This window comes from Mercenaria mercenaria, unplaced genomic scaffold (genome assembly GCF_021730395.1).
Source record: "Mercenaria mercenaria strain notata unplaced genomic scaffold, MADL_Memer_1 contig_3100, whole genome shotgun sequence".
In the NCBI taxonomy this organism is placed as follows: domain Eukaryota; kingdom Metazoa; phylum Mollusca; class Bivalvia; order Venerida; family Veneridae; genus Mercenaria; species Mercenaria mercenaria.
This window is the reverse complement of record NW_026461210.1, coordinates 14287-40277: the sequence shown is the minus strand read 5'-3', so window position 1 is coordinate 40277 and position 25991 is coordinate 14287. Positions and strand designations below refer to the sequence as shown.

Sequence of the window (25991 nt, the reverse complement as noted above, 5' to 3'; positions counted from 1 at the left end):
CCGGGCGAGGCTTTTCTTCTCCGTGACGATTTGATAGGGGATATAGTGACTATAATCATTCGTCCTCCATCTCATAATTAAGTGGGGAAGTTGACAACTACATGCGGAGATCAGGTTTTACTGGTACGAAATCCAGGAACTCTGGTTGAGTTAATTGTCAGTTACTGTTGAAAAAACAGCGTTAAAACGCAAAACAAAACAAATCACAATCAACCTATAATAAATTATTAAAAACAATATTAAGATGACGCGTCTTTCGGTGTTTTAGATATTCTTTAAACACGAATATAGCTTAGCTATTGTGTTTAAAAAAATGGTTATATAGGGATTTTATCTTTTAATCATAAAATAAAATATTTCACACCGGAAATGACATGTTTATATAACTTTATCACAGACATACAGTAATAGAATTATTGACTAATTATAGAAATAACGCGGTTAAATGGTTTAAAATATTTAAACTCGCGGCTAAAACTATAAAATCTAAATATGGTTTGCAACTCACCATCAAAGAATAGTACTTTCTGTAGTTTTTGACAGAAAAAAAAGTCTTACAGGATTTGTTGGGATTCGATCTCGCATACCACTAACACAAAGCATAAAATTTTCTTTCAACCGTCGAGCACAGAGACTTCTGTACAAAATACGTCATCATTTTTACATAAAAGAATTATCTACATGTGTCTACTAGTTGCGGTGTGCATGAGTTATCTTTCTTGTCTCTATAACATTTATGTAAACAATAAAATTTTCTTTTTAAACAACTTTAATTACACGTTATTATTTCTTTTAAAATGCCGCTTAAACAAAATCAACTTTCATATAATCCCGAAATACAGTTCATGTAGATCTAAAACACGTAACTGATCATTAAAATGTCTAGATCTACTTTCACTTTTGCATTAAACTTGGCTCTAAACATTTAATTTTCTTATAAAATAACTCTTAACTATCAGTTTCATGATTAGAAAAAACTCCCGCGTATCTGTTTGATGCTCGGTTGCTTAGAGATGAGATTGTTATTCTGTTTCCTTCAAAGAAAAATGGGGCTAAAAATTGCGAAAAAAGTGGAAATTTAATATGAGCCGGAGCGGGTGTCAAGCTGATTTTTTCTGAAAATGTATATTTTGATAACCTTATTTTCTCAGCAAAACTTCAGCTTGACACCAGGTCCGGCTCACAATGAAAATCGAGCATGTAGTTTGTAAATTGCGTGTAAAAACGGTAAAAGTCACGGACCTCGACTATTTTAAAGGCCTGAGTCTTACAAATAACTTGGTTTTGAATTTTTTAAAAGTCATAGTTTTAACGATTATGGTCTTCTTTTTTGTTTTAGACAGTTAAAATTTCACTTGGAGTTTTCATATTCTAATTATTTAGGGGGCCATTTCTCATATCTTATCATATCCCGTCCTTTGAAAGGGTTATTTCTTGATGCGTACATGGCGCTAAATATCACGTTGACGTGACGTCAACATAACATCGTTGTGATAATTAAAGCATTGTTAACCATATTAGAATTTTATTTTTTCTACCATGTAACTTTGGCACATAGTAGGAATTAGAGTACGGTTTGCGAATAATTTTAAAACCCTTTAATGGTAGTTTTGCTTCTGATCTCTTGAGTTCCTTTAATTTGTTCGTTTGTCTTCGCTGTCTGTCTATTTTACTTTATCCATGTATTTTCGTGTACATACTCGTATTAAGCATGCAAACTTCAATACGGGTACAAATTTGTGAGTTGCCTTCATGGTAAGTTGCTTTGCCTTTTGCATATTCATAATGTTTGTGCATGGTCTTCAGATATAAAAGATATTCAAATTTGCTGTTGATTATTAAATGTTTCATTTTTTGTGTCGAGTTCAACGAATCCACTATATGTTTCGCATTGGTTTTACTTTAGGAATAGCGCAATCTTACAACCATTAATGGTTAAGAGAAAAAGAATGATCATGCATGTGCAAAGTAAAAAAAGGGAAAATGTAGTTCCATGTTTCCAAACTGGTTTAATCCTTTACCATATGAAAGTTTATATTTATTTATCACATTATGTTTTAAGATAGAATGGTAAGATGACTCAAACTCTCATTTTATCAAGATAAATAATGTACAAAATACTCATCTGAAACGTGGGTGTAATTTATTATGTAAGTAAATACATTTTACTAAAACTATAGTTCCGTTCGATATGTTAACACGTTTAATATATTGAACCGTTAAGTATATGATATCTAATATATTAGAGTTTATAAACTGATACGTAAATACAGTGACGAAATACGGAAGTAAACTTTATAATTGCATTATTTGATACTTCATTCGTGCATAAAAACTTGATAGTAACTATTGTCATTAATGGTTAAACGTTTTTGACGACGAGTGACTAAATTTTATTTTATTACACACGCCAAACTTTAAATAAATTTTATTTCAAAAATGAAACTTCACGGAAATTCCTTTGCTGTGCTTTGCTGGATTTTCTTACCCGTTGTATTTGGGATTTCTGATAGGTTTGTATTCAAGATAAATTCAGATGTTCATGAAATGGAGGAAAATCTTCGAGTCTACAATTTTATAGATATGTTCAAGGTAAGTAAATTTAAACTCAAATATTATTAAGGGTATCGGGGTCATATGACTTTGAATAAAGGTTTTCGGGCGAACAAATATAAGTTGAATGCTTTTTATCACTTTTTTGTTCATATGTTTTCGTTGTTATACCAGTAATTAGCCCAAACAGAAATGGCGAAATATATTGAGGGTCAGTTTATGAGTAAATAGGTATAGAAAAGGTCTGTCAGTATAACCCTAACCATAACTTACATTAACGAAATGAAAATATACAAAACAAATATTCTTTCAAATGTCCAGATTGCGAAGTCAAAATTATTAAGTTTCACACACTTTTTAAAAATTTAACTTCCTTATTTGAATTTATAGATCAATGCCAGCATTTCCTATTATGTCACGCAGTGTTAGCTGTAAGTATCAAATTTCAAAACAGATATAAATGTGTTAATACCGATAGTATACCCCGATTTTGGTATACGGCATACTTATGTTTAAACCTCACCAAAATCATAATACTAAATAAGATAAGAAGGAGCGTCTCATTCTGAAGATGGGTCAGATGAAAACCTATTAGAAAACCTATTAGAAATTAACAAAATGCATTAAATTATTTGATACCTTTATCAATACACTCCTACAAATCCAGAATTTCCTTGTTGACATTATAGTCTAGTCCAGATTTCACTAATTGTTTGAGGTACAGGTATTTCCATATACTTTTTAGTTTAAATATAATTTGGGTACGCTGAGTTCTAAAATATATGTTGGCCATCTGACAACTAATTTATTATAGGTAAAAATGGCTGTGTGCTCACTTAAGAGCAAAACATACATATAAAAAAAAACACTCTAACTTGACTATTTTCGCCAAAATAAAATGATTATTAAACATTTCTCAGTGGTAATAAAGGCAAAGATATTGATGAATACAGTACTATAATTTTGTGTTTGGAATCAGTTTACATCTTTGAAGCTAAATTAGGGGCCTCCGTGGCCGAATGTTAAGGTCGCTGATTTCAAATCACTTGCCCCTCACAGATGTGGGTTCGGGCCTCACTCTAGGCGTTGGATTCTTCATGCGGAGAAGCCTTCCAGCTGGCTTACGGAAAGACGGTGGTTCTACCCACGTGCCCGCCTGTGATGAAATAATGCACGGAGAGGCACCTTGGGTCTTTCTCCACCATTAAAGCTTGAATGTCGCCATTTGGCCTGAATTGTGTCGGTGCGACGTTACACGCAACAAAACAAACAAATCAGAAGCTAAATCCATAAACTATTATCATATATTAAGTATTTCAAAATAATACAGATTTAAAAATTTGAACCATAGGTATGCTTTCACACCTAACTTTTCATAATTATGTTAATTTACTGCCTCGAGTTCATACAGCTGGTAATGCATTTGTCGCATTTACATATATATGCGCATAAGCGTACAGACATTTTTACATTTAAATCTAAGAGTCCTACATCCAGATGTACCTCTGAAAGCCATCAACTCCATACAAGCTTGAGGAATGGCATCACTGGTAATGAGAACTGGCTTAAGTGTGCCATCTACCACCTTCCACCCCTGACCGATAGGTGCAGGCAGGTCTGGATTGCGAACAGTTGCTTGGTTCTATACCAGAGCTTGATAATGAGATTTTCTAATGTGAGATGAGCAGGCATCACTGGTTGGGGGCTTATGTTCAAGACTTGTAGACTTGCCAAACATAACATTTCAAGCACTGTCAGTATTTTGACCATATATATTGCAAATAAAATGTTTACAGTTTTTCATTACTTCATCAGACAGTTGTCAATATCCAAGACCTTCTGTTAGTTTGCATCGGCTGTAAAGACTTTTAAAAGTAGATTTTTTAAGAGATTCCTCAGAAATATGATGTTGTGTCACAGCCAGGGAGTGCATGGTAGTAAATTTCTACGCAACTCTTCAGTTATTGATGATTTATATAATGAATGTACATGTGATCCTTTTATTCGCTGTTCCAGCCATCATCCATACTGTTGCATTTATTTCCCGCAGGTGGCATAGTCAGAGCAAAAAAAAACTTCGGTATCTCATACAACTGCAGTGTTACGATTTGATCGTTTACTGTAGTGAACAGCAAGTAGAATGATTCTTGTGTCGGCTTCCTCGTGTTTAGCCTATATTTCATCCAAATTAAGTACACTGGCATTGCTTCCAACGTTTCTTCCTCCTGAAAGCTACCGCCAACAGCCAACATCTTTACTGTAGGGATTGCGTGATCAGCTCTTCTGATAAAACTCTACTTATGTCAATTTTATTTGCAGCGTGTAATTATTTGTAGTACATGTGTATTTAGAACTGACATACAGCTTATTAGTCCACAACTTACCTGCTCTTTGGTGTTTCCAAGTGCACAAGTATGTATTTGTCATTGACGTTGTACATGCACTTGGTCAGAAGGTTTATGTGAGACCTCGGGTTGTAAGATAAAACAATCTAGTCAAAACTGTAGGGGTTCTCATCACCTTAACTGTGAGTTGAAAGCAACCATTCTTGGCTTTGATCAGGATCGACCTGGTTGGTGTTTGACCTCTTTACCACAAAGTTGCCATTTCTGAACTCTTGCAAGTCTTCCTGAGGCAGGTGATGTGCACTGGCCAGATAAACAGTTCCCCAAAGTGTCGTGATCATACCTATGAAATAAAGGCAGCATGCACGGAGATACATATAGATATAGATCAAAAAGACCAGCCGTTATAGTAAAAGTAGACCAAATATATATTATTGATTGATACATATCTTAAAAGCTAGTTTTAAAGAATGTAATGTATTTTCTTTTTCATAATCTTATAGACCTATACATTTATAATGTAGCCGACGATTGTATGAGTGAGTGTTTGTTTGTATATAAGTTTATTTATAGTCGCCACTGGTTACCCAGATGGGCGACTCCTCATGAAGACTGTTAGTAATCTTAGTGGGAGGATAGTAAAAATACAGAAGACGCCCAGAAGCCAGAAGTTTTCCCATGTTTTAAGCGTGCTAGGTGTAAAGACCCCTTACACGGGACCCTCATCCCAATGTTAGTAATTGTTAGTTTTTCAGTTCAAGACACCTATTTCGTAGTCAAACAATTTTACCACGTCCGCTCTGGCTATGGTTGAGTGCATGTAATGCATCATTTGTATAAATGGAATCAGGCGTGCAAAATGCTTTTTGTATCCTGTTTTGATATTAAGGTGCAAACTGAAAATATTGATTGAACATGAAAACTGAAAGCTTATCTGATTATGCACTTAACATTTATAATGCGGTTCAAAACTGTTACTACAAGAGCAATGAACTTGTATGTAATACTGTAAAGCGAACAAATCAGTAAAAAATACTTTTAATGAAATATTACGTACTATAAAATTATTGGAACCCTTTTAGTTTTAACATTCACGAGTGAACAGAAAAGAATTAAACATTAAATCTTATCCACACTGTTTTGCTACATTACCTACTAATTCCAGCGTAAAGCCATGCCACCACATAGATCTGCCCTTCGCTTACTCCTCAGGACTGATTACAGTCCCGAGCGTCACACCAGGATATATCAATCTTTCGCTTATTGTTCAGTTCTGCTCACCCCGGGTTAGAGTTAGCTTGCATTTCCACTAACGTTTATGATCAGGCTAAATCAAACAGAGCCTGCAATATTTTAATATAGGTCGTGTTGGGCGACTTGTGATTTTCCACGTTTTCTATTCTAGACATGTTTTTATCAGTCAGTAGTGTGTAGCTTTGTATATAAAATTATAAACAAAATAAATAACTGTCGAAATTTTGAAAGCTTCTGAAATAAATTGGGGGCATATCCATGTTAATTATTTGTTTTTTGTTCCAGATTACTCCCACTGTTTACAGTTTTAAGTATGTCGGATCCCTCAGTACATCAAAAATTGAACATGTTTTATCAGAAGTCAAACGAGTATACAGAGACAGAGTAAGAGCTTTAAATCTTCAAAAATAATCCAAAAATAATCGTGCATGATATCATAATCTATATGTGTAAAGATCTATAAAGCAATATTATACTACTTCAAATAGTTAAAAATATATTATTAAAAACGATAATGATAAAGAATAACATTAATGATACCCATAATGATTATGGTGGTGATTATGATGACGAAGAAAACAGTTTAAAAAATGAAGAATGATGATGAACCGTTCACAGCGTAAAATGATGAGGCATACTTCATTTGGTACACTGTAATGTAGAACAGATTTTGAAGTATATACTCAGGGAGCACAAAATCTGCAGGGAAATAAAATATGAAAACAAATAAAGCCATATATGATAAACTGAACATACGTCTATAATTGTAATATGAAAACAAAATATATTCATCATTTGGCTGATAGAAATGAAAGTCATGGTTTAAACTCACACTCGCAAAGTAACTGTGAAGAAGTATAATAAAATACGGCAGTTGAATCTTGCAAGAATCAAATGAATAATATAAGCAGTTTTATTAAAAATTGCAAATGTTAGACTCTAAGCCATTTTCAGAAGTTTAAAAATACAATTGCAAATGGCTACCAGCAAATATTTTATTCACAGGTCTTGCTTAAACTAAAAAAAAAGAGATCATTACCTAGTCTATTACCTTGTCTAACACTGGTTGTTTTAAAGTGTTTATCATTTAATAATAGGTCTTAATAATATGAGGAAATGATATAATCATGAAAAGACGTTCTTTCCAAACAAATGCCCGATACAAACGCGTAGATGTCTTTAATGAATTATAGGATTGGCAATATATAAAACAATTGAATTTACATTCAGGGGTTGACTGAATGTGAATGATAATCTTCAACATGACCCGTTATGTGTCACATTGATAAATATTTTGTTCGGATGAATGCGTTTACTTTAATTGTATTACCATTTGTACGAATAGCGTTTGTACTTGAATGTCAATGTGATTTAAATCAAAGTGTCCTTCCATTTCATTTCAGATAATCGAGATTGAACAAGCTAAAGAATGCATTAACTGTATTCCAGTGGACCGCATAGATGTAATGCCCGTTGCTTCGGAACACGAAAGCGGACTGTTTCCAGAGGTATCAAATAATAGTTTGAACTTAACTTGATAATAAACAAATTAATTCGCAAAATTGATATAATAAAGAAAAATTTAAACAATAAAAAATCATCAGTTTATTTTATTTTCGTTTTATTTCAGAACGAGGAGAATGAGACTTATTTTGGGATGAACGTCGAGAATGCCTGGTTTCATGGATACAATGGGACTGGTATAAATGTCGCCGTGTTAGATGTTGGCATAAATACAAACATAATAGACCTCAGACAAAATATAGTAAATAACATTTTTTACTGTCAGTTTAGCTTTGTTAAATAAATAAAAACGACCTTACATGCCTTTCTAACAGTATTTAATTACAAAAAATACAAACTAGTTTATTCATTTAATGAATATTGTTTACATGTGTACACTGATGAGCAGATAGGCGAAACTAGTTTGTATTTTTTTTTGTAATTAAATACTGTTAGAAAGACATGTGAAGTCGTTTTTATATATTATATATATAAGTAGTTTTATTGTGTTTGTTTTGGATTTAACGTCGTTTTTCAACAGTATTTCAGTTTTGTAACGGCGGGCAGTTAACCTTACCAGTGTTCCAGTACAAATCTGTTCTCCGTAAGTAAGTGCCAACTTCCCCAAATGAACCAGAGGTGGAAGACAAAGGATATTAGACACAATGTATTTTATCAAATCGCCATGGAGAACATCCGCCCTGCCCGGGGATCTGACTGACTTAACCGCGATCCGTAGATCTGCACGCTCCCCTTTGGACTAAGGGGCGGTCTGTTAAAGTAGAGAACTATGATTCACATAAATACATTATGTATATTAATTCTCGCCTCAAGTGTAAATACAATTTATAAGAAGATCCTTTGGAAGCAAAGAACCCAAGCAGGCAAAATAATTGAAATCCTGGTTTGATCGAGTCATTAGAGGAAATGAAATATGCAACAGCTCTCACGCTCCCTGGCTTAAGCGGAATTCTATTGTAGTATAGTGGACGCAACTTGACCCCGATGGTTGACCTTTGTATTATAATACATAATTAGATACAACCTATTATTGAAAAGGGGTGTACTTAAACGCTTCAGCTATTTACATTCATAAATTTAAAATTGACGGCTACACTAAGAACCCCCTATTTCTACAATGAAATAATCGATATGAATAATCTGCCTAAGGTCAACCATCGCGGTCAAGTTGCGACTACTATAAAATTGAATGGACTCCATGATCTCAAACGACCAGAAAATATTTAAAAAAAAGTGAGTCTAAGTATTGGGAAACTTTTTGCCGCTGCCACACGGTACATAATGTCCGCTGATGTAATTGTTGATAAAATCTAAATCTGTTAGGTCATTTCTTTCCGAATCCCTATGGATTGCAAAGAATAAACCCGCACGGTTAGGTCAGTCAGTGTGCACATGTAAGTAAATTTATCAAAGATACGAATCATTGCCGAGCCGTGAGTGGAACTTGTGACTTAGATAATTTGTCTATGACCCTTTGTCCTCAGCCTCTGATATATGTTGAAAAAAGTTGTCAGTTATTTGCGTTAGTATTATTTTAAAGATAAAATATGATATCAAATGTATGGTACGTTAAATAAATCCAAATCATGCCTTATAATCAGTATATAATATGTGGACCTCTTAAATCATAGGCTAATCACCATATCATAGAACATATTTTTGTTTATGTCTGTACGAAGTTAATCTAAAATCGACGTAGTAGAAACAAATTATTTGCGAAAATGTTATCAAAATTGTGATTTTTCTACAGACACCCGTTATGAAAACTTGTGTGAGGTTCAATTTTTGTTTTAAATTAGTCTAACAAAAACTCAAGCACACGATCCTTTCTTTTTTTTGTTGCCGAATTTTTAAGTATATGCTTTACTTTTCAAAAGTTAGGGTTAAATCAAATTATACATATATGTTGATCAGAACGTCCAAAACTAACTTTCCTCAAGAGATCAACACAATCTTTAAGTAGAAGGATGTTATCATAACTAATGTCTTTTATATCTGAATGGAAATAACTATGCAAAAAAAAAAAAATCAAGTAATGAGTCATTCCGAGAAAAATATGAGTTGTTCAGAACAGTCATGTTTTTTTCTTGTTTTTTTTTTTTTTTTTTTTCGTTGTCATTCAAATTTCTTTAAACATATATGCTCGGGTTTCTTTCAGAACAAGGCGTTGGCGTTCAACTTCATAGACAATACGACCAATGTGACGCCAGAATATTTCCATAGTTATTGGGCAGATTCATTGCGTTTTGTCGAGTAAGTAAATATTACGCTAATAATGTATCGATGGTATTATAACATATTTCTGATGTATATATCTTAACATTTATCGGTTTGAAGGTATACTGGACCATTGTTTGGATATCTAGAACACTGTGTGAAGGAAATAAACCCAAAATAATAAACGCCAAATATATTATGCCCCTTTGATATTTCTTATCTAACGGTCTAAGCGTACTTGTAGGTAAATTATTTTATCACATTTATAGATATATGTAGTTGTTTTTAGATATTTCAGATTTTGTGTTTAGAAAAATGGGGATTGTCACAGTATATGTTTTAAGAATTTCCGATTATATATAATTCACATGCTTCCTCCTAATAAAGCACCATAGTATTCACGTTTTATTTGATTTTCTGACTGTTTGGCATTGTGAAATAATCAGGAAATCCACCGTTATATTTCATTAATCTAACAAAAAGTGTGAAATAATATAGCTTTTTCACACTTTTTGTTGGATTAATGATATATATATATATATATATATATATATATATATATATATATATATATATTTCAGCCACGGAAACAGATGTGCAAGTGTTATAGCTGCTAAAAAAGGGAATGGTGTTTGCGGTGCCGGTATTGCATATGAAGCAAATGTTGTTCGTGAGTTTGGTTTATACATCAAACATAGACATTTATTACTGTTGCCAAATTTGTTTAATAATATGTAGAGTTCCATGAGTTTTCAATGGTTGACTGAAATACAAAGCTGAATATCTCATCATAAGCTCACTGTTTTCAGTAATTTTAGTGTGTAAGAAAACAAATAGATCTAATATTTTCAGTTAAAACTTGGGATCATGAAAAAAACATTCAATTTTATTCTAAAAGAATTCCGCTGCCTCTCATTAACAGAATCAATCAAACAGAGTGCGTTATTATTATTTTGCTTGTTTGCTTTCTATGCCTCTACAGGATCTTCTCTCAGATTTTAATAACTATTACAACATCGGTTTTAAGTTTCGTGCGGAGGCTGTAAAAGTATTCCCGTACTTGGACTCAGTGTTGTTATATTTTCTGGTTCTGGAGTATCAATGAGAACGTTCAATAATTTTATTATAATAGATTCCGCTTGGTCCGCTGCTAGGTCTAAAAGGATTTTATATTATGCATTCTAATAAACTAAATTATGTTGTCCATCTTTTACCAGGAAAGTGAATTTCGGTTATTTATAAAATTAATACTTGTTTTAGATTCTAGTCATTTTGCTGCAAACAGTTGAAAATATTTGCAAAAAGACGGGTCTCTGTGTCAGTTGTTTACGTTTTGCCGTCTAAAACTGTTTCAGCAGCTCCTCAGCGCAAGAATGACAGAAATAACATTTCAATGCAAAAACGTGCAATTATATTAATGATATATTTACACGTTAAATAAAATGAATAAAACATTTTGGTTATAAGAGGGTATCAATTTTGAATAATAAACCATTATTTTACTGATTATAAATTTTACACGTAATATAATGGAATAAACAATTAGGATAAATAATGATGATAATAATAATCATAATAAGCAGTTCAGTGTAAATGAAAATTTTCAAGTGTTCAAAATAACAATTCAAAGTGTATTATTTAAATATTTGTATTAAATTTTCAGCTTTGAAGGTATTTTCGGTGAAGCTTGAGTATCAGCAATTCAAGCTATTCACTACCTTTGATATCATCGCTGCAGCACTTGCCTATCGTTTACAGCATATTCACATCTACTCGAACAGCTGGGCGCCACCCGAAAAATTTGAACCTCTCGATCTGGCGACAAGAGAAGCTATTCTGAACGGAGTGACAAAGGTAGGTTTTGTCCGTGGAGATGAAATACGCTACAATTGTCCTTTATCCATTTATCTTAATGTTTCACGCAAAAAATTGATTTGGATAATGGAGCGCAAATTTCTTAGATATACAGAAATATTGTTTTACAGCAAAAAAATGAATCAAATCTAAGTACATCCTAAACTGTATATAAAGATACAGGTTACAATCATAATGTGGGGTGTCCATTTAATTTTGATCACAAAAAGTAAATTGAACTTACCTTTTTGTATATATAATTATTTAGCTTTAGAATAAGGCAAAATGTAGGGACACATCAGATTTCGTTATCCGTGTTTGTGATCGTACAGCATCTGAAGTAGCAGGCAGTGTGACAAACCTAACTAAACATATCATGTCATACAATATTAGTGCTTAGGGAAAAAATGACACTGAAGCAAAAACCCAATAAAAAGCTTTGGATATTATTGCATTCTAATGCACGAGTATGTTTGAGGTGACAAAGACGTTTTCTTCAAGCATCGTATAAGTAAAGGCAAAGTTACTTACCAATACGCTACATCTCAAAATCTCAAGTTTATGATAGCAATACATGAATCTATATATCAATCTGTATAACAATGTATCTTTAACAATTACTTCAGGGCAGAAACAAACTTGGAGCAATTTATGTTGTACCTGATGGGTCGGATGGTATTTCTGGCAGTGGTCTAGCCAATAGCATACACACTATCACTGTTAACAGTGTTGGTGTCAATGGCGTATTGCCACCAAAAGCACAAGTTAGTGCGAGTGTGTTAACTTCAGGTCTTGGAGAAGGAAACAAACTCAATAAAAATTACATGGTAAGGTTATCCAGTATACCTCTGTTTATAAAAGAAAATTTCACTTTGAAATTTGATCACTTGTACGATACATTCCGCCATAGTCGGGAATGCTTTTTCATCATGTTAACCAAAGGTTGTATATAATAAACGGTTACAAAAGCTAAAATACTGGCATAGTAATATTTCAATATTTTAAAAAAATCATATTAAAAACTTCTAGTATAAAGCAGAGAGTTTGAAGAAATTGATTATTGGCGTTTTGACTTTCTTACCAGTAGATATGTACACAGACTGACCATCTCTTTTGTTTTTTAACTAAACATCTGTTATAGACTAATATAGTTAAAATAAAATCTATTCCAGCTTACTTCTTCTTTCAACAACAGATGTATCAAGTCATTCAAAGGTGTATCAGCAGCTGTTGCAGAAATATCAGCAATTATTGCCCTTGCGTTACAAGCAAGGTAGTACACTATTTTATAAACTTACCTACCTCTCAAAGATTACGAAATATGCTGACTAATATACATTGAAAAGCAGTCTAAGCATGGACATCAGAAGGACTTAAGTGCTTTATAATATATAACATACTACATTTATATATTAAAGTATATTAAACATAAACACAAAAAATAAGTTCAAATGATTTCACAACAGTACATGCATTACCAAAATGTTCCGTATCCAAATGGTTAAGGTTGCTTATTTCGAAACATTCCCCTCATGTATGTGTGATTGTATATACCCGCAAGGTGTATATCTAAACTGAGGAAGCTATCAAGCTGGCTTTCTTAAGGTCGGTGGTTTTACCAAGGTGCTCGAACTTGTCTGAAATAATGCGCGGATAAGCAGATATAGGCGGATATTTAACGATCAGTTAGAGCCAGGAAGTTGCGATTTGACGACCATTTAGGCCTGGGTGGTTCCACCACCCGAGCTTTTAAAGCTTTTGGTATTGTTTAATCACTCCATGGATATGGTGCCTGCTTTTTAATTTTGTCTTTTGGCAGTTTCTGTGATATGCAGGCTCCATAATCACAGATCGCGTCTCTAAATTCCAGTTTGTTTAGTTCTGCCCATTGTTTTCTCGTTAAGGGCAAAGTTTTTTATATGGGGACCATACGCCGCTTTTCATGGAATTGCACTCTGTGCATCATTGAAGGTTACATGTGCACCGCCGTATAAATACATCTGCGGATGTCTCTAAATTATATTCTGATACTAATAACATGTGTAAATATTGAGTTCTGTTCAACCCGGGGCTAGAGGGCGTGGACGGTAGCTTACATTTCCGCTACCGTCCATGAAGAGGTTCAGTCAAACCGAGTCTGCAACATATTTGTTCATGTCGTGTTGAGTGACCTGTGGTTTTCCATTTTTTTTATTTTATTATCACAGCAGCGTAGTTTGTGCCGTGTGGCGGCCGTAAAATGTCTCCCCGTACCTTCAATCAGAGCTGTTATATTTCGATCTCTTCAGATCGTTCAGCACGACATTTATGTTGTGTTAGTGAACTGTTTAATTGTTCAGCTTGACCATTTAGGCTTTAGCATTCACCTGGAGGGGATTACTTTTATTTACACTGTCCCGTGTCTTTGGAACATGTTGGGGGTTAGAGTGAGGTTGGGTGCGCACTATAAACCGGTTTAAACTCCCCAGTGGTGTTTTGCCACTGACCGTTCCATGGCGGTACCCCACTGTGTTCCTTTGTTTCTTCGTTTTGTCCTAATGTGTTGGCTTTGTGTGTGAGTGTGTGTGTGTTTGTGGTGCACGCGTCTGCGTGATATGGGTTTCGTTTTGGGTACGTGGCATTCCCTGTTTGATATTTGTCTTTGCTTTTTTGGGAGGTTCCAATACGCAAGCTTTGAAAGCTTTTGGTATTTTTTAATCACTCCATGGATATTGTGCCTGCTTTTTAATTTTGTCTTTTGGCAGTTTCTGTGATATGCATGCTCCATAACCACATATACCCTCTCTAAATTTCTGTTTGTTTAGTTCTGCCCATTGTTTTCTCGTTTAGGGCAAAGGTAATTTTTTATATGGGGACCATACGCCGCTTTTCATGGAATTGCACTCTGTGCATCATTGAAAGTTCCATGTGCACCGCTGTATGAATACATCTGCGGATGTCTCTAAATTATATTCTGGTACTTATAGCATGTGTAAATGTTGAGTTCTGTTAAACCCAAGGCTAGAGGGCGTGGACGGTAGCTTGCATTTCCACTACCGTCCATGGAGAGGCTCAATCGAAACGAGCCTGCAACATTTTCGTTCATGTCGTGTTGGGCGACTTGTGGTTTTCCATTTGTTTATTTTATTATCACAGCAGCGTTGTTCGTGCCGTGTGGCGGCCGTAAAAAGTCTCACCGTACCTTCTATCAATGCTGTTATAGTTTGATCTCTTCAGATCGTTCAGCACGACATTTATGTTGTGTTAGTGTACTGTTTAATTGTTCAGCTTGACTATTTAGGCTTGGGTGGTTCCAATACCCCAGCTTTTAAAGCTTTTGGTATTGCTTAATCACTCCATGGATATGGTGCCTGCTTTTTAATTTTGTCTTTTGGCAGTTTCTGTGATATGCAGGCTCCATAACCAAAGATCGCCTCTCTAAATTCCAGTTTGTTTAGTTCTGCCCATTGTTTTCTCGTTTAGGGCAAAGCCATGTTCCTATATGGGGATCATACGCCGCTTTTCATGGAATTGCACTATGTACATCATTGAAGTTTCCATGTGCACCGCCGTATGAATACATCTGCGGATGTCTCTTAATTATATTCTGATACTTATAACATGTGTAAATGTTGAGTTTTCCTCAACCCGGGGCTAGCGTGGACAGTAGCTTGCATTTCCACTACCGTCCATGAAGAGGCTCAATCAAACCGAGCCTGCAACATTATTTTGTTTTTGTCGTTTTGGGCGACCTGTGGTTTTCCATGTTTATATTTTACTGGGTTATGTGCACATGACGTACAATCCAACAACAACGAAACGTATAATTTAGAAATTTGACTCGTCATAAAACTTATAGCTATGTTACTCAAAATACGCAGCTAGAGGTTTTTCATGTATTTAACAGAACTTCAGATTATTTGGATACCATTTTAATCGTTTATATACTTTAAAGTTCGATACCCTGGGATCTCAGGCTGAAGTAATTTAATAATTCAAAACAAAACTATTGATTTACTTTTCTTCTTATATAAAAAAACTATCAATACAAAATTCTATGATAGATTGTATTGCCGAAGCCTTTTATTTTGATTGAATCTATTCCATATTGCATCTTATTGTCCAGTTAATTAGATTCACTACCTATCGTAGTCAAGTTGGGGATTTTAAAGTAAGTGAACTTAATACGTTTTTAAAAAATAAAACTCTTTCAACAAGGTTACAATTACATTTGTATCATAAACCTATTACATAGCTTATTTTGATTGCCCTCGTAGTTTAGATGGCTTTTTAAAATCTAATTAAAATATACAGACATGTTTGCGACAAGGATTTTAATGATGATATTATTGACAAATTTTGCAAGATTCTTTGTCATGAGAATATCTATTTTTATTTGGTAATATTACAGAAAGTTTAAGATCTGTAATGGAACAAATGGTTGAACCCATGATGTACACTGGGACTGATCTCTTTTGATCTGTCTTCTTGTGTATTTCTTGGGTTTAAGCGGTGTTTCTCTTACTGCTTCGGCTTCTATAAGAACGGAAATTATGCTTGCTTATGCCGTAACCCTATAGCATTTTAAGAACGACGTGAAGAATGAGAAGGTGGAAGGTGATTACAAAAGTTCAACAGACTAAATAATATAAATAAACAACAAGGACAAAGATAGATAGGGTAGAGGAGCACTGCCCTGGACCGGTCAGTACAGCAAAACCAAGTAGTTGGAGACGGATAAATGTGCCAAATAGATTACTTGTAATCCAATGCCTTTTTCACTATTAACAACACAGAAGACAAGATATAAAAGGAGCTCATACTAGGAGGACATAAAAATATGCCATCATAAAGTTCACCCCAAATCCCGTAAGAGACAATTAAAAATTGAAAGAAAGCACAACTACCAACTGTAAAACGGCTGAATAACAAGCGCGTGTCCCGTAATAGTCGGATTACTCACGTAATAAAATGATTAGAAATTTGCTTATTACATTTAGTAATACAGTATACAGATTGGCATAACCCAGAATCGTACTAAGTTTGTTAGGTACATCCCCACCAAAGTCACTTAGTCAAAGAAGTGTCTTTAATATTATGTAACGTAACACAACACGAGTCTGTACATTTTTGATGTTTATTTACACAGTAGAATATTTCGTACATAACTTTCATAATTTATTTTGTAACTTCTTAAGTCTGATCTTAACAAGTGTCATATCTAAAGCCTAATTTAATCTTAATATCACGAGACCCATTTCCTAGGTCTCAGTCCGGACAACCGGCCTAAGCCTGGTTTGTCTTAGACCCTTTCTGACTATCCGAAATATCTAAAACAGCAATATATAGCAATTCTCTAACATCAGTTATATGCACCGTCCTACAATTTGACGTATAAAACGTGTGGGTTTGATATAATAAACAATTACATAAATGCATCATATATCAAGTTGACAGGACGTACTCATTATGTATCCGCTAATGTACTTCTGACCTTATTTGACAAGTTAAACAAATAAAATAATCTTTGATTATTTTACAATTACTACTCTTTTTAAAATTAAAACCCTCTCTTTTATTTTTAGTGTTTGTAAAGATAATATTATCAATTAATGTACGAAGAAATGTAAACCTAAATGATGCAATAATATTTGCATTGTTAGATTTATCTAACCGGAGCCCTGGAACATAAATAGTATCAACCATTTAAGGATGTAGGAGCAAATTTTTTCTAACGTAAAGAATTTTTTCATACTCTGTGAGCTTGAAGAACAGTAGTTTCCAAGACAAACAAGAGAAGAAAAAACATAGGTCACCGAACTCGTATTCATTTTATAGGGCATTTTCTTCACCCACTGCTTAAGCATTTCTGAAATTTTGTAAAATTAGAAAAATGGTGATACTTTATGAAACATATAATATCCCACTTAATGTTATAGGGATTTCAGGTGTTACAGGTTAATATGAATACAAGGTGATGCCAGTATTATATAAGCATAAATGTCACTAACAATTCTCTTTCATTTTCACATATTGACATAATTACCCCACCCACTTTATTGTCAATGGAAAAAACGTATTTAGATCTACAAAAATATTTCTGACGTTTAGATTTTCAAAACAGTTTGCAGCTTTAATGACCCAGAAAAATGCTTCAAAATGGAAAGAAAAAAAGTTGGGGTCACCGTGCATCTAAGAGATTTATTAAGAAAAAAACTGTCAAAAATTGGTGAATTTTGATATTTTTTGTTCTTTTTGTTTTAATATATGTTTTCTAGATAATATAATGTGCTATCTTGAAAACTTTTATTTCAATTATAGCTCATTATTATATGTATCATTCAGTAAAATTTCAAAACCATACCTAATCTACTTGAATAGATATTTGACATTACCTACCCCTACCCAATTGTAAATCTTACGTCAATTTTAGGCAAATACCAGCCAAAAATAAGGGTGAAAAAAAATTTCACAAAAAGTAGAATTTATTTGCTTAAATGGTACATTATTAGCCATATTTCAATCATCTATCATTAATTTTTGGCAAAACTTTTGTTAGAAAGCACTATTCGGGGAAACATTTTTCAAAATGGCGGATATCCTGAAAGAAACGCTCGTACATCCTTAAGTAAATGGACTGCACTAATATCTGAAATAAATGTTCTGCAAAATAAAGAACTAAATAACAATATTACATGGTATACATTTTACGAAGCTGCTAGAAGAAACGAAATTACATTGGAGCGCTAGCAATGCTGTTTTAATTTAAACCAGATGGTTCGTCATTTATTAGATTATTTAAAAATATTATATAAAACAGGGTTTCCAAAACCGCGAAGTACATGATAATATAGCTAAAAATGTCGTCATGTACAAAAAGAAAACGATTTTGTAAATCTTTCTTTCAGGCCAGGTTTATCGCAGAGAGACATTCAACACTTACTTGTTGAGTCATCGGAGCAACAAAAACTAGCTAAAACTGTTGAATTTAAACGAAATGCAGCGGGAAAGTTGTGTAAGTCAATTCAATTTGGATAATTATCATAGTTTTGTCAAACAGAAAATTAACTTTTTTTCAGTTTATTAATATCCGTTATCATAGATTAATTGTCGTGTTGTGTATGGTTACTTTGGTATTTATGTTTTATGTAACATGTTTTCGCCTGAATAATACGAAGAGAAAACTACAAAGATGCCTAGTAGACGAAACTGACAATCGACAGTTATGTTGTTTTCTAAATATTATTAAGCGCTCACAGACCGCTTATCAATTTGATCTTAGAATCTATAAACAGCTATTTAAAGTCATTCTAATAATTGCATAAATAATGAAATCCCTAGGTCTGTGACCACTTTTTGTAGGACTCGTATCAATTGCTTTTGGAGTTTACAGGCGGTTCTTTTAAGGATGTAGTAAACAAAAGATACTGCCATAAGAACAATTTAACATACATGCTACCGATATCGACTGTTCTGCCCGTATAGTAAAGAGGACTTTGCCACCGACACCACTGCAGCAGAATTTAAAAACAAAGACAAATATCAAACAGGGAATGCCACTTACCAAAATCGCAGCCTCCCCAAAACGAAACCTACAGCACGCAGACGCGCACACCACAAACACACACACACACATACACACACACACAAAGCCAACACAGGAGGACAAAACGAGCAAGTATTATAATTAATATGATATAATTGTAATTTATTGGAGATTTTCACCTTTGTTGATATTAAATAAGGTGTTTTACAGAGAAATTATGTGCAATTAATTAAAGCAAATTAACAATATCACAATATTTGACCATTCGTAAAACCATGAATACATATCATCATGTGTATCTGTAAATCGCTGCGGAGAGCTTCTGGCAATTCTGAGCTAGGGCCATAGATATTTATATAATCATTGTTAGGGTGACCAGTTATGGTAAGCAAAAATCCTCTTTAAACAGACATATAATATGACAAGAATATGACATGCGTGTGTTGCTCTGTAATTGTAACCAGGACTTTGAAAATTATTCTGACCCGGTTTTGTGGTGAATGTTTATGTCAAACTTGTTCTCAAAATCTCACGATTAATAGTCGACTTATAGTCTGGCCAAATACAGAGTTAGAGACCCTTGGTCCCTTGGTCATATAGGCGACATTTTAAATAGGAGAATGAAAAGTTATGCCATATAAACGATTTTGAGAGTTATGGTTTATTTTATGAATTTTATTTAAAGTTTACGATTTTAATGAAAGTCAGAATTTTGATCAATTCAGTTTCAGATACACTGTGTTTACTTTCAGTTAACTTCTTCCTTGGGTTTGGGCTAATTGACGCTGAGAAAATGGTAACACTTTCAAAAAAATGGCCTCTCGTTGGAAACATTTACAGCAATACTTTAAGCTATACAAAGACATCGCGCACGTTCAGGCCAGAGATGAGAGGGAAACATCAACGTAAATATTCGAACACGTACGAATGAATATTGTTATTTGTCATTAAAATACTGTTTCTACAAAATGTCAAAAATTCTAAAATGTTAAACTTATTAACCTAGAAATAGGACTCTTTTTTTGTTATACGCAATTATATATAATATCGTTTTCAAACTAATATGACTTATTGAAATATTAATTTTTGATATTTACTATTATAATAGTTGAAATAGATATTAATACCTTCATGCATTGTATTGTTAAAATGCTGTCGTATCAAGATGAATGAATAAGATAAAGAAACATTCAAGGTAAAACGAATAAAAAATAGACTAAACACCGTCATGTAGGCCTACACAAGTTATTGGAAAACGTAATTTGTATTAAGTAAACAAGTTGAAGTAAATAACGAATGTTGTACGTTATATTTTTCAGACACAGAACTATGTATGAAATAGTGTTTAAGATGGAAGAATATAGATGCAATCTGCATGTTAATACAATAGAACATGTTGTCTTATACATTAGTCATGCTATTGTAACTCAAAGAAACATGATACTGGAAATAATTTCTCCGAGCAATACCGTCTCTATCGTTGTGGATAATGGAGATGTTACTAAATTCAATCAAGATAACGCAGATAGGAACTTGACAAGTGTACACTTTTGGGGAGAAATCCCCTTTGGTTATTGGAAGGTTAGGATGCAACTGGCACAAGCAATAGGTATGTATTTTTGCTTCGAAGTTGTTTTATATCTCACAAAGTTTCCACTTTTACATGAATGAAATACAGCTGATTAAGCCTTAAAAAGTATGACTCCAATATTTAATTACAGTTGAGTTATCTGATTGATCTTCTGTTTTATCATCGGAAACATTGACAGATTCAAAAAAGAGGGACAGTATCGGAATGGCAGGTGTAACAACTGTATGCTACAGCAAGTTTCAGGAACAGCATTTACAAGGCTTTTAAACCTTCCGTTAGATGCTGCAGATATTTTACTTTTGTAAAAGATTGTTATCTTTTTAGAGTATCTATTTTGCTAATATACTGATGATAAAGATAAGGACAGGTATGTGTAGAACATGAGATATTACAAATAAAGAACAGGAAAGTAACACAATTAGGAAAAGGACACTTTAATAACTTACAATTTCTCGTTGCAGATGAAGGCCATCTCCAAACGGCGTCCTTAATCGTGTATGGAACTTTCAACGAAAGTAAAAGAACCCAGAATTGTGTATCATCCACACAGGAGACTAGGACTGTTAAGAAAATTAGATACACTGATAGAAAAACGAAATCACACGGGTCAAAATCAGAGAACAAATCAGCAAAGAATACTGCAGATCGTTTTATTTTACATTATACATTAGCTTGGCTTTTAATATTTTGGACGACATTTCACTTTTTAAATAATATTGCAAATGTTATGCAGGTGCGTTATATTTAGTGTAAGTTTTATTCTTAGTCAGTTCTTTTATTACTTTTTACATCTACCATGTACACATATTTCTTATTTAGGCTGTATATTTATGTTCGCTTTTAAATAGTCGGTGTTATTGTTTAGTACTTTTATGTTGTTCAGACGTCCTGTAAACCAATGCAATTTTCGAGCAGTACAGTTACGAAATTAATGATTTAGATTGATGTGCAATTAAATACTCACGCAAGAGTATGCTGTCGACGTTTCTTGTTGCTATTAAGATACAAACATACATTCTGTTAAATTCATAATAGGGTATTAAGTAAATCTGCGTTATTATCAGTCAATAAATTTATATTTTTAAGACGTTATTGACATGAAAAATATTTTGTTTGCTCGTATTCAAAATCGTAGAAAACCTTTATCGATAATTACTATATTCGAACAAAACACGCACAGTCTGCATGTATAAAATAAAACTAATGCCTTGTGTGAATGATCTAGTCATTTACATGGTTTTAGTAGTTATGTTACAAAAAATATTTGGTTTTTGCAGGTTCATGATGAATGATATTATATAAATACTTTGTATATAGTTATCCAGCAATGAGAGCAATCCATTTTGCTATAGTCTGTGATATGAGTATCATAAAACGGGTACATATACTTTTCGTTTTGTGATCTGCACATGCTTTATACTTTTAAATAATCATAATTTGTCTTTGAAATGTATCCTTTTATGGTTTATTTATTATACAATATTTGTGATTTCTATTGTTTATATGCTATAATGATTTTATATTCAAAATGTTTCCCGATTTTTACATTTTTGCTTCAAAATGTGATGATGAATTATGATACCTCAAATTTAAAGCGCTTGATATATGTTATTGTAACAAATGTAAGATGCGGCCTAATTTCACTTTATATGTGTATAAACAGTGTATTTCTTTAAAATAGGGTAGGTTTTTTTGCAGGGTGTTTAAAGTATACAAGTACAATTCTTTTTTCTTAAACAATATTTAACATGTCATCTGTATATTGATTCCTGGAGGAGCATTTAGAAATTTGAAATATGTATGAAAATATATATGCGTTCCATGAATAAATATATGAAATTCATGAGCTCTTGATTTTAATAATATTTTGCAAGGCCCTCACGATTTACGTAACACTAACAAATAATTACTTTACTCATTGCTTCATCAATTGTTGATGTTGCGATTAAAATGATATAGCGTGTATGAATTGTACAACATGTTCTTCGATTAATGCTTATAATTACAAAAAAACACACAAATAGCTTGCATTGTTATTATAGTCTTTGGATTTGCATGTATAATTATATAATAATTATATGCAAATTCAAAGTTATTTTAACCGTCCATGGGAATGTGTGTATTCAGACGATGAGTGATATTTGCTGTTAATACAGAACACTAAAACAAAGTTTGCTTCCTTTTAAAAAAAATGGTATTGTACGAAGTCCGATATGTATAAAACCACTGTAATCGTGCTATTTAACCTTTACCCTGCTAAATTTATATAATGAACTTTTCCAGCTTTCAATTTGGACAGTACCATTAACTGTTAAAAGGGGTGCTTACCAAAAAGATACTGACTGAATGGCGAACAGCGCAGACCATGATCAGACTGCACGTATGTGTAGGCTGATCTTGGTCTGCACTGGTCGCAAAGGCAAAATCACTTGCCGCCAGCAGGCTAAGGGATAATGTATTGTTCTTAGAACACAGACTTTAAAAAGAAACGGAATGTTCAACGACGACTGAGAGAATCAAGATGATATTTCCGTGTCATGTGATAACCTAACGATACTTCTTGTAATGGCAACTAAAGTCGGGAACATCTTAACATAAATTAAACCTATGTGGCCAGTAATTTTTTTTTTATTTTTATTTTGCCTTTTTACATCCATAGACCGGCCATTTATCTTCATGGTCATGATAAAGCCCGAGAACAAACACTGGCTCAAGTCTTGGCCACACGATGACGGCAAATGTTGAATTAGCAGTAAATGTTATTTCTGTGGAAGCGTGAATTTTCCAATATCATTATTACGTTAAAGTAATCTACAGGTGTCAATAGAATATATGAAAGTCAATAAAAGCTATGGGAATCATAAAATGCAACCAAGCAAACTAAGATCAGAGTCTGCTTATGAGAGTTAATGAAATGTGCAACATCTCCCGAGCCCACTCGAATATACTTTCCACTTAAATGCTATTAAATAAATGCTATTGTTTCTCGAAAGTCAGATATTAATTTAGATATTTATACACGTTTGTATATTTCAAATATATGGCGGAAACACTGTATACATCCACATCAAATGTGTTACTGAAATATCTCTTCTTTTATCAAGAGTGTTTCCGGAACAGTCACAGACGCATAGAGAACTTTTTAAAATTCTTATGACAACTGAACATACAAAAATGTATATGGTACTTCTTCTAAAGATAACGAACCAGAATTGCCCGTAGGTTAACCGAAAACACATGATATTTTCAGAAAACCTCGTTAAATAACCTAGATAAGACTTCTAAAGCCAACAATCAGTACAACTTACGAAGCCATTGCTAACTACATAATGTACATTAATACAAAACTACAAGGAGATCTCTTTGCAGCATAAAAAGCGATAATGCAAAGTTATAGGAGACATTGTTTAACTTTATTTACTCATGAGAGGTAATGTAATGTGCAACACCCCTCGTACCTTCTAACAATGACTTAAACGGACCTTAATACGAGAGTTATGTACTTCATATGGCTGCACCACACACCGTACCCATTTTAGATGTCTTTAGTCAAATAAACACAATGCAATGCAAAATCAGCTAAACAAGAGACCCAACATTGTAGTTTGACCTACGTTTCTATGACTTTTATTATTTTTATTATTTCGTGGTGAAAATGCTACAAAATGCAAATTAAATGGAAAAAGTGGAAAACCCCAGAACGTACTGTCGTGCAGGAGGGACACAGACATTGCGACACGACAAACAAATGGAACCAGCACGAAAAACCGACACAAATACGTCAAGAATCTGTCCAGATGGCGGCCTTTATTTGTCGTATAAAATCTGTATAGCTATCGTATGTCTTACCCCGACAACACGACTGGCCGACAGATACTTTCTCTATAAACTTCACACCAACACGACAGGACGACATATATGTACTTTCTCTACCTATTTTCACGCCAACACGACAGGTAGATACTTCATATAGATATTTTCACGCCAACACGACAGGACGACAGATAAGTTCTTCTTGTATATATCTTCACGCCAACACGACAGGACAACAAATAGATACCTTCTGTATATATCTTTACACCAACACGACATGGCGATAGGTGGAAACTGTCTGTTTTTTATCTTCACAACAACACGACAGGACGACATATATAGTGCGTTGCGTTCGGAACATTTTATATCAGCCAACACGAAACCTAGTCAAAAGATCTGTCGAGTTGGCGACCTTTATTTTGTCGTCCTGTCGACTTGTGAAAATACATACCGAAAGTGTCTTTATGTTATTTCAGTGATCTACTGAATTAATGGAGTGGGTTGTCGTTCTTTCATTTTATTTCAGCCCCATAGTGTGAAATTCGAAATCACGAATTTACGATGCTGAACATCGAAATCACGACTGTCAAAACCTGAAAGTTCGTTTAATATCACGAAACTACAATGACGTTGACGCGATGCAATTTCGTGTTTTCATCACCGTACTTTCTTGTTTTTGTTTTCAATGACGTGGTTTCGATCTAATTTTGGTGCTTTTGACTTTCGTCTTCCACAAAAAGTCAATACACGTAGTTACATTTTAAACAACCAGTATAATTTCTTTCGTTTCATTCAAAATGAGCAACAAATTAGAGAAAGTTTAACGATGAAATTTGAAACTACTATAGTGAATACAATAATGAAATTTGAAGTACGTTTATTATTACAATGGTGAAAGTCAAACTAAATTGAGAGGACGGACGTCAAAACCCCGATGGTAAAAACACGAAAACCCAAACCACGACAATGGAAATTAAATTGGAAGCCACAATGATGAAATCGAAAGTACGATGGTGAAAACACAGAAGTTTGTCGCTTGTCATCGTGGTTTTCTGATTTCTTGTTTTCGTCACAGCACAACAGTTTCATATTTTTGGCTTACACCATTCGACAGCATAGCTTCTTATTCCAGTCACCGAGTCTTTGTCTTTCATCTGCGGAACATGCTCTTCTATAAACGAAACACAGTGCAGGGTATTAGATCGATATTTTTATAACCCCTGTATAATGCTGCATTACTAATATTACCAGAAATTGTAAAATTATGCGAAACCTGGCAAAGTTGACTGGTGATTAAGAAGTCAATTGAAGAGTA

The 25991-nt window shown here is 33.6% G+C and overlaps 1 protein-coding gene across 3 annotated transcripts; it reads left to right on the top strand.

Annotated features, from left to right (window-relative positions):
* The first annotated feature begins 2255 nt into the window (after nucleotides 1–2255).
* On the top strand, nucleotides 2256–22706 carry LOC123548687 (neuroendocrine convertase 2-like). Of its 3 annotated transcripts, XM_045336164.2 has the most exons (13): nucleotides 2259–2592; nucleotides 6438–6536; nucleotides 7556–7660; nucleotides 7783–7917; nucleotides 9835–9929; nucleotides 10475–10563; nucleotides 11557–11747; nucleotides 12374–12574; nucleotides 12920–13020; nucleotides 18635–18741; nucleotides 20025–20193; nucleotides 20592–20881; nucleotides 21325–22706. In XM_045336164.2, the coding sequence occupies exons 1-13, from the start codon at nucleotides 2440–2442 to the stop codon at nucleotides 21609–21611; spliced, it is 2022 nt and encodes a 673-aa protein (XP_045192099.2). In that variant the 5' UTR covers nucleotides 2259–2439; the 3' UTR covers nucleotides 21612–22706. The 3 variants fall into 3 exon arrangements, 2 of the variants coding, with proteins under 2 accessions (XP_045192100.2, XP_045192099.2); XR_006685941.2 differs by lacking the exons at nucleotides 20592–20881; nucleotides 21325–22706 and having other exon boundaries at nucleotides 2256–2592; nucleotides 18635–19404; nucleotides 20025–20159; XM_045336165.2 differs by lacking the exons at nucleotides 20592–20881; nucleotides 21325–22706 and having other exon boundaries at nucleotides 2256–2592; nucleotides 19089–20168.
* The last annotated feature ends 3285 nt before the right edge of the window (nucleotides 22707–25991 follow it).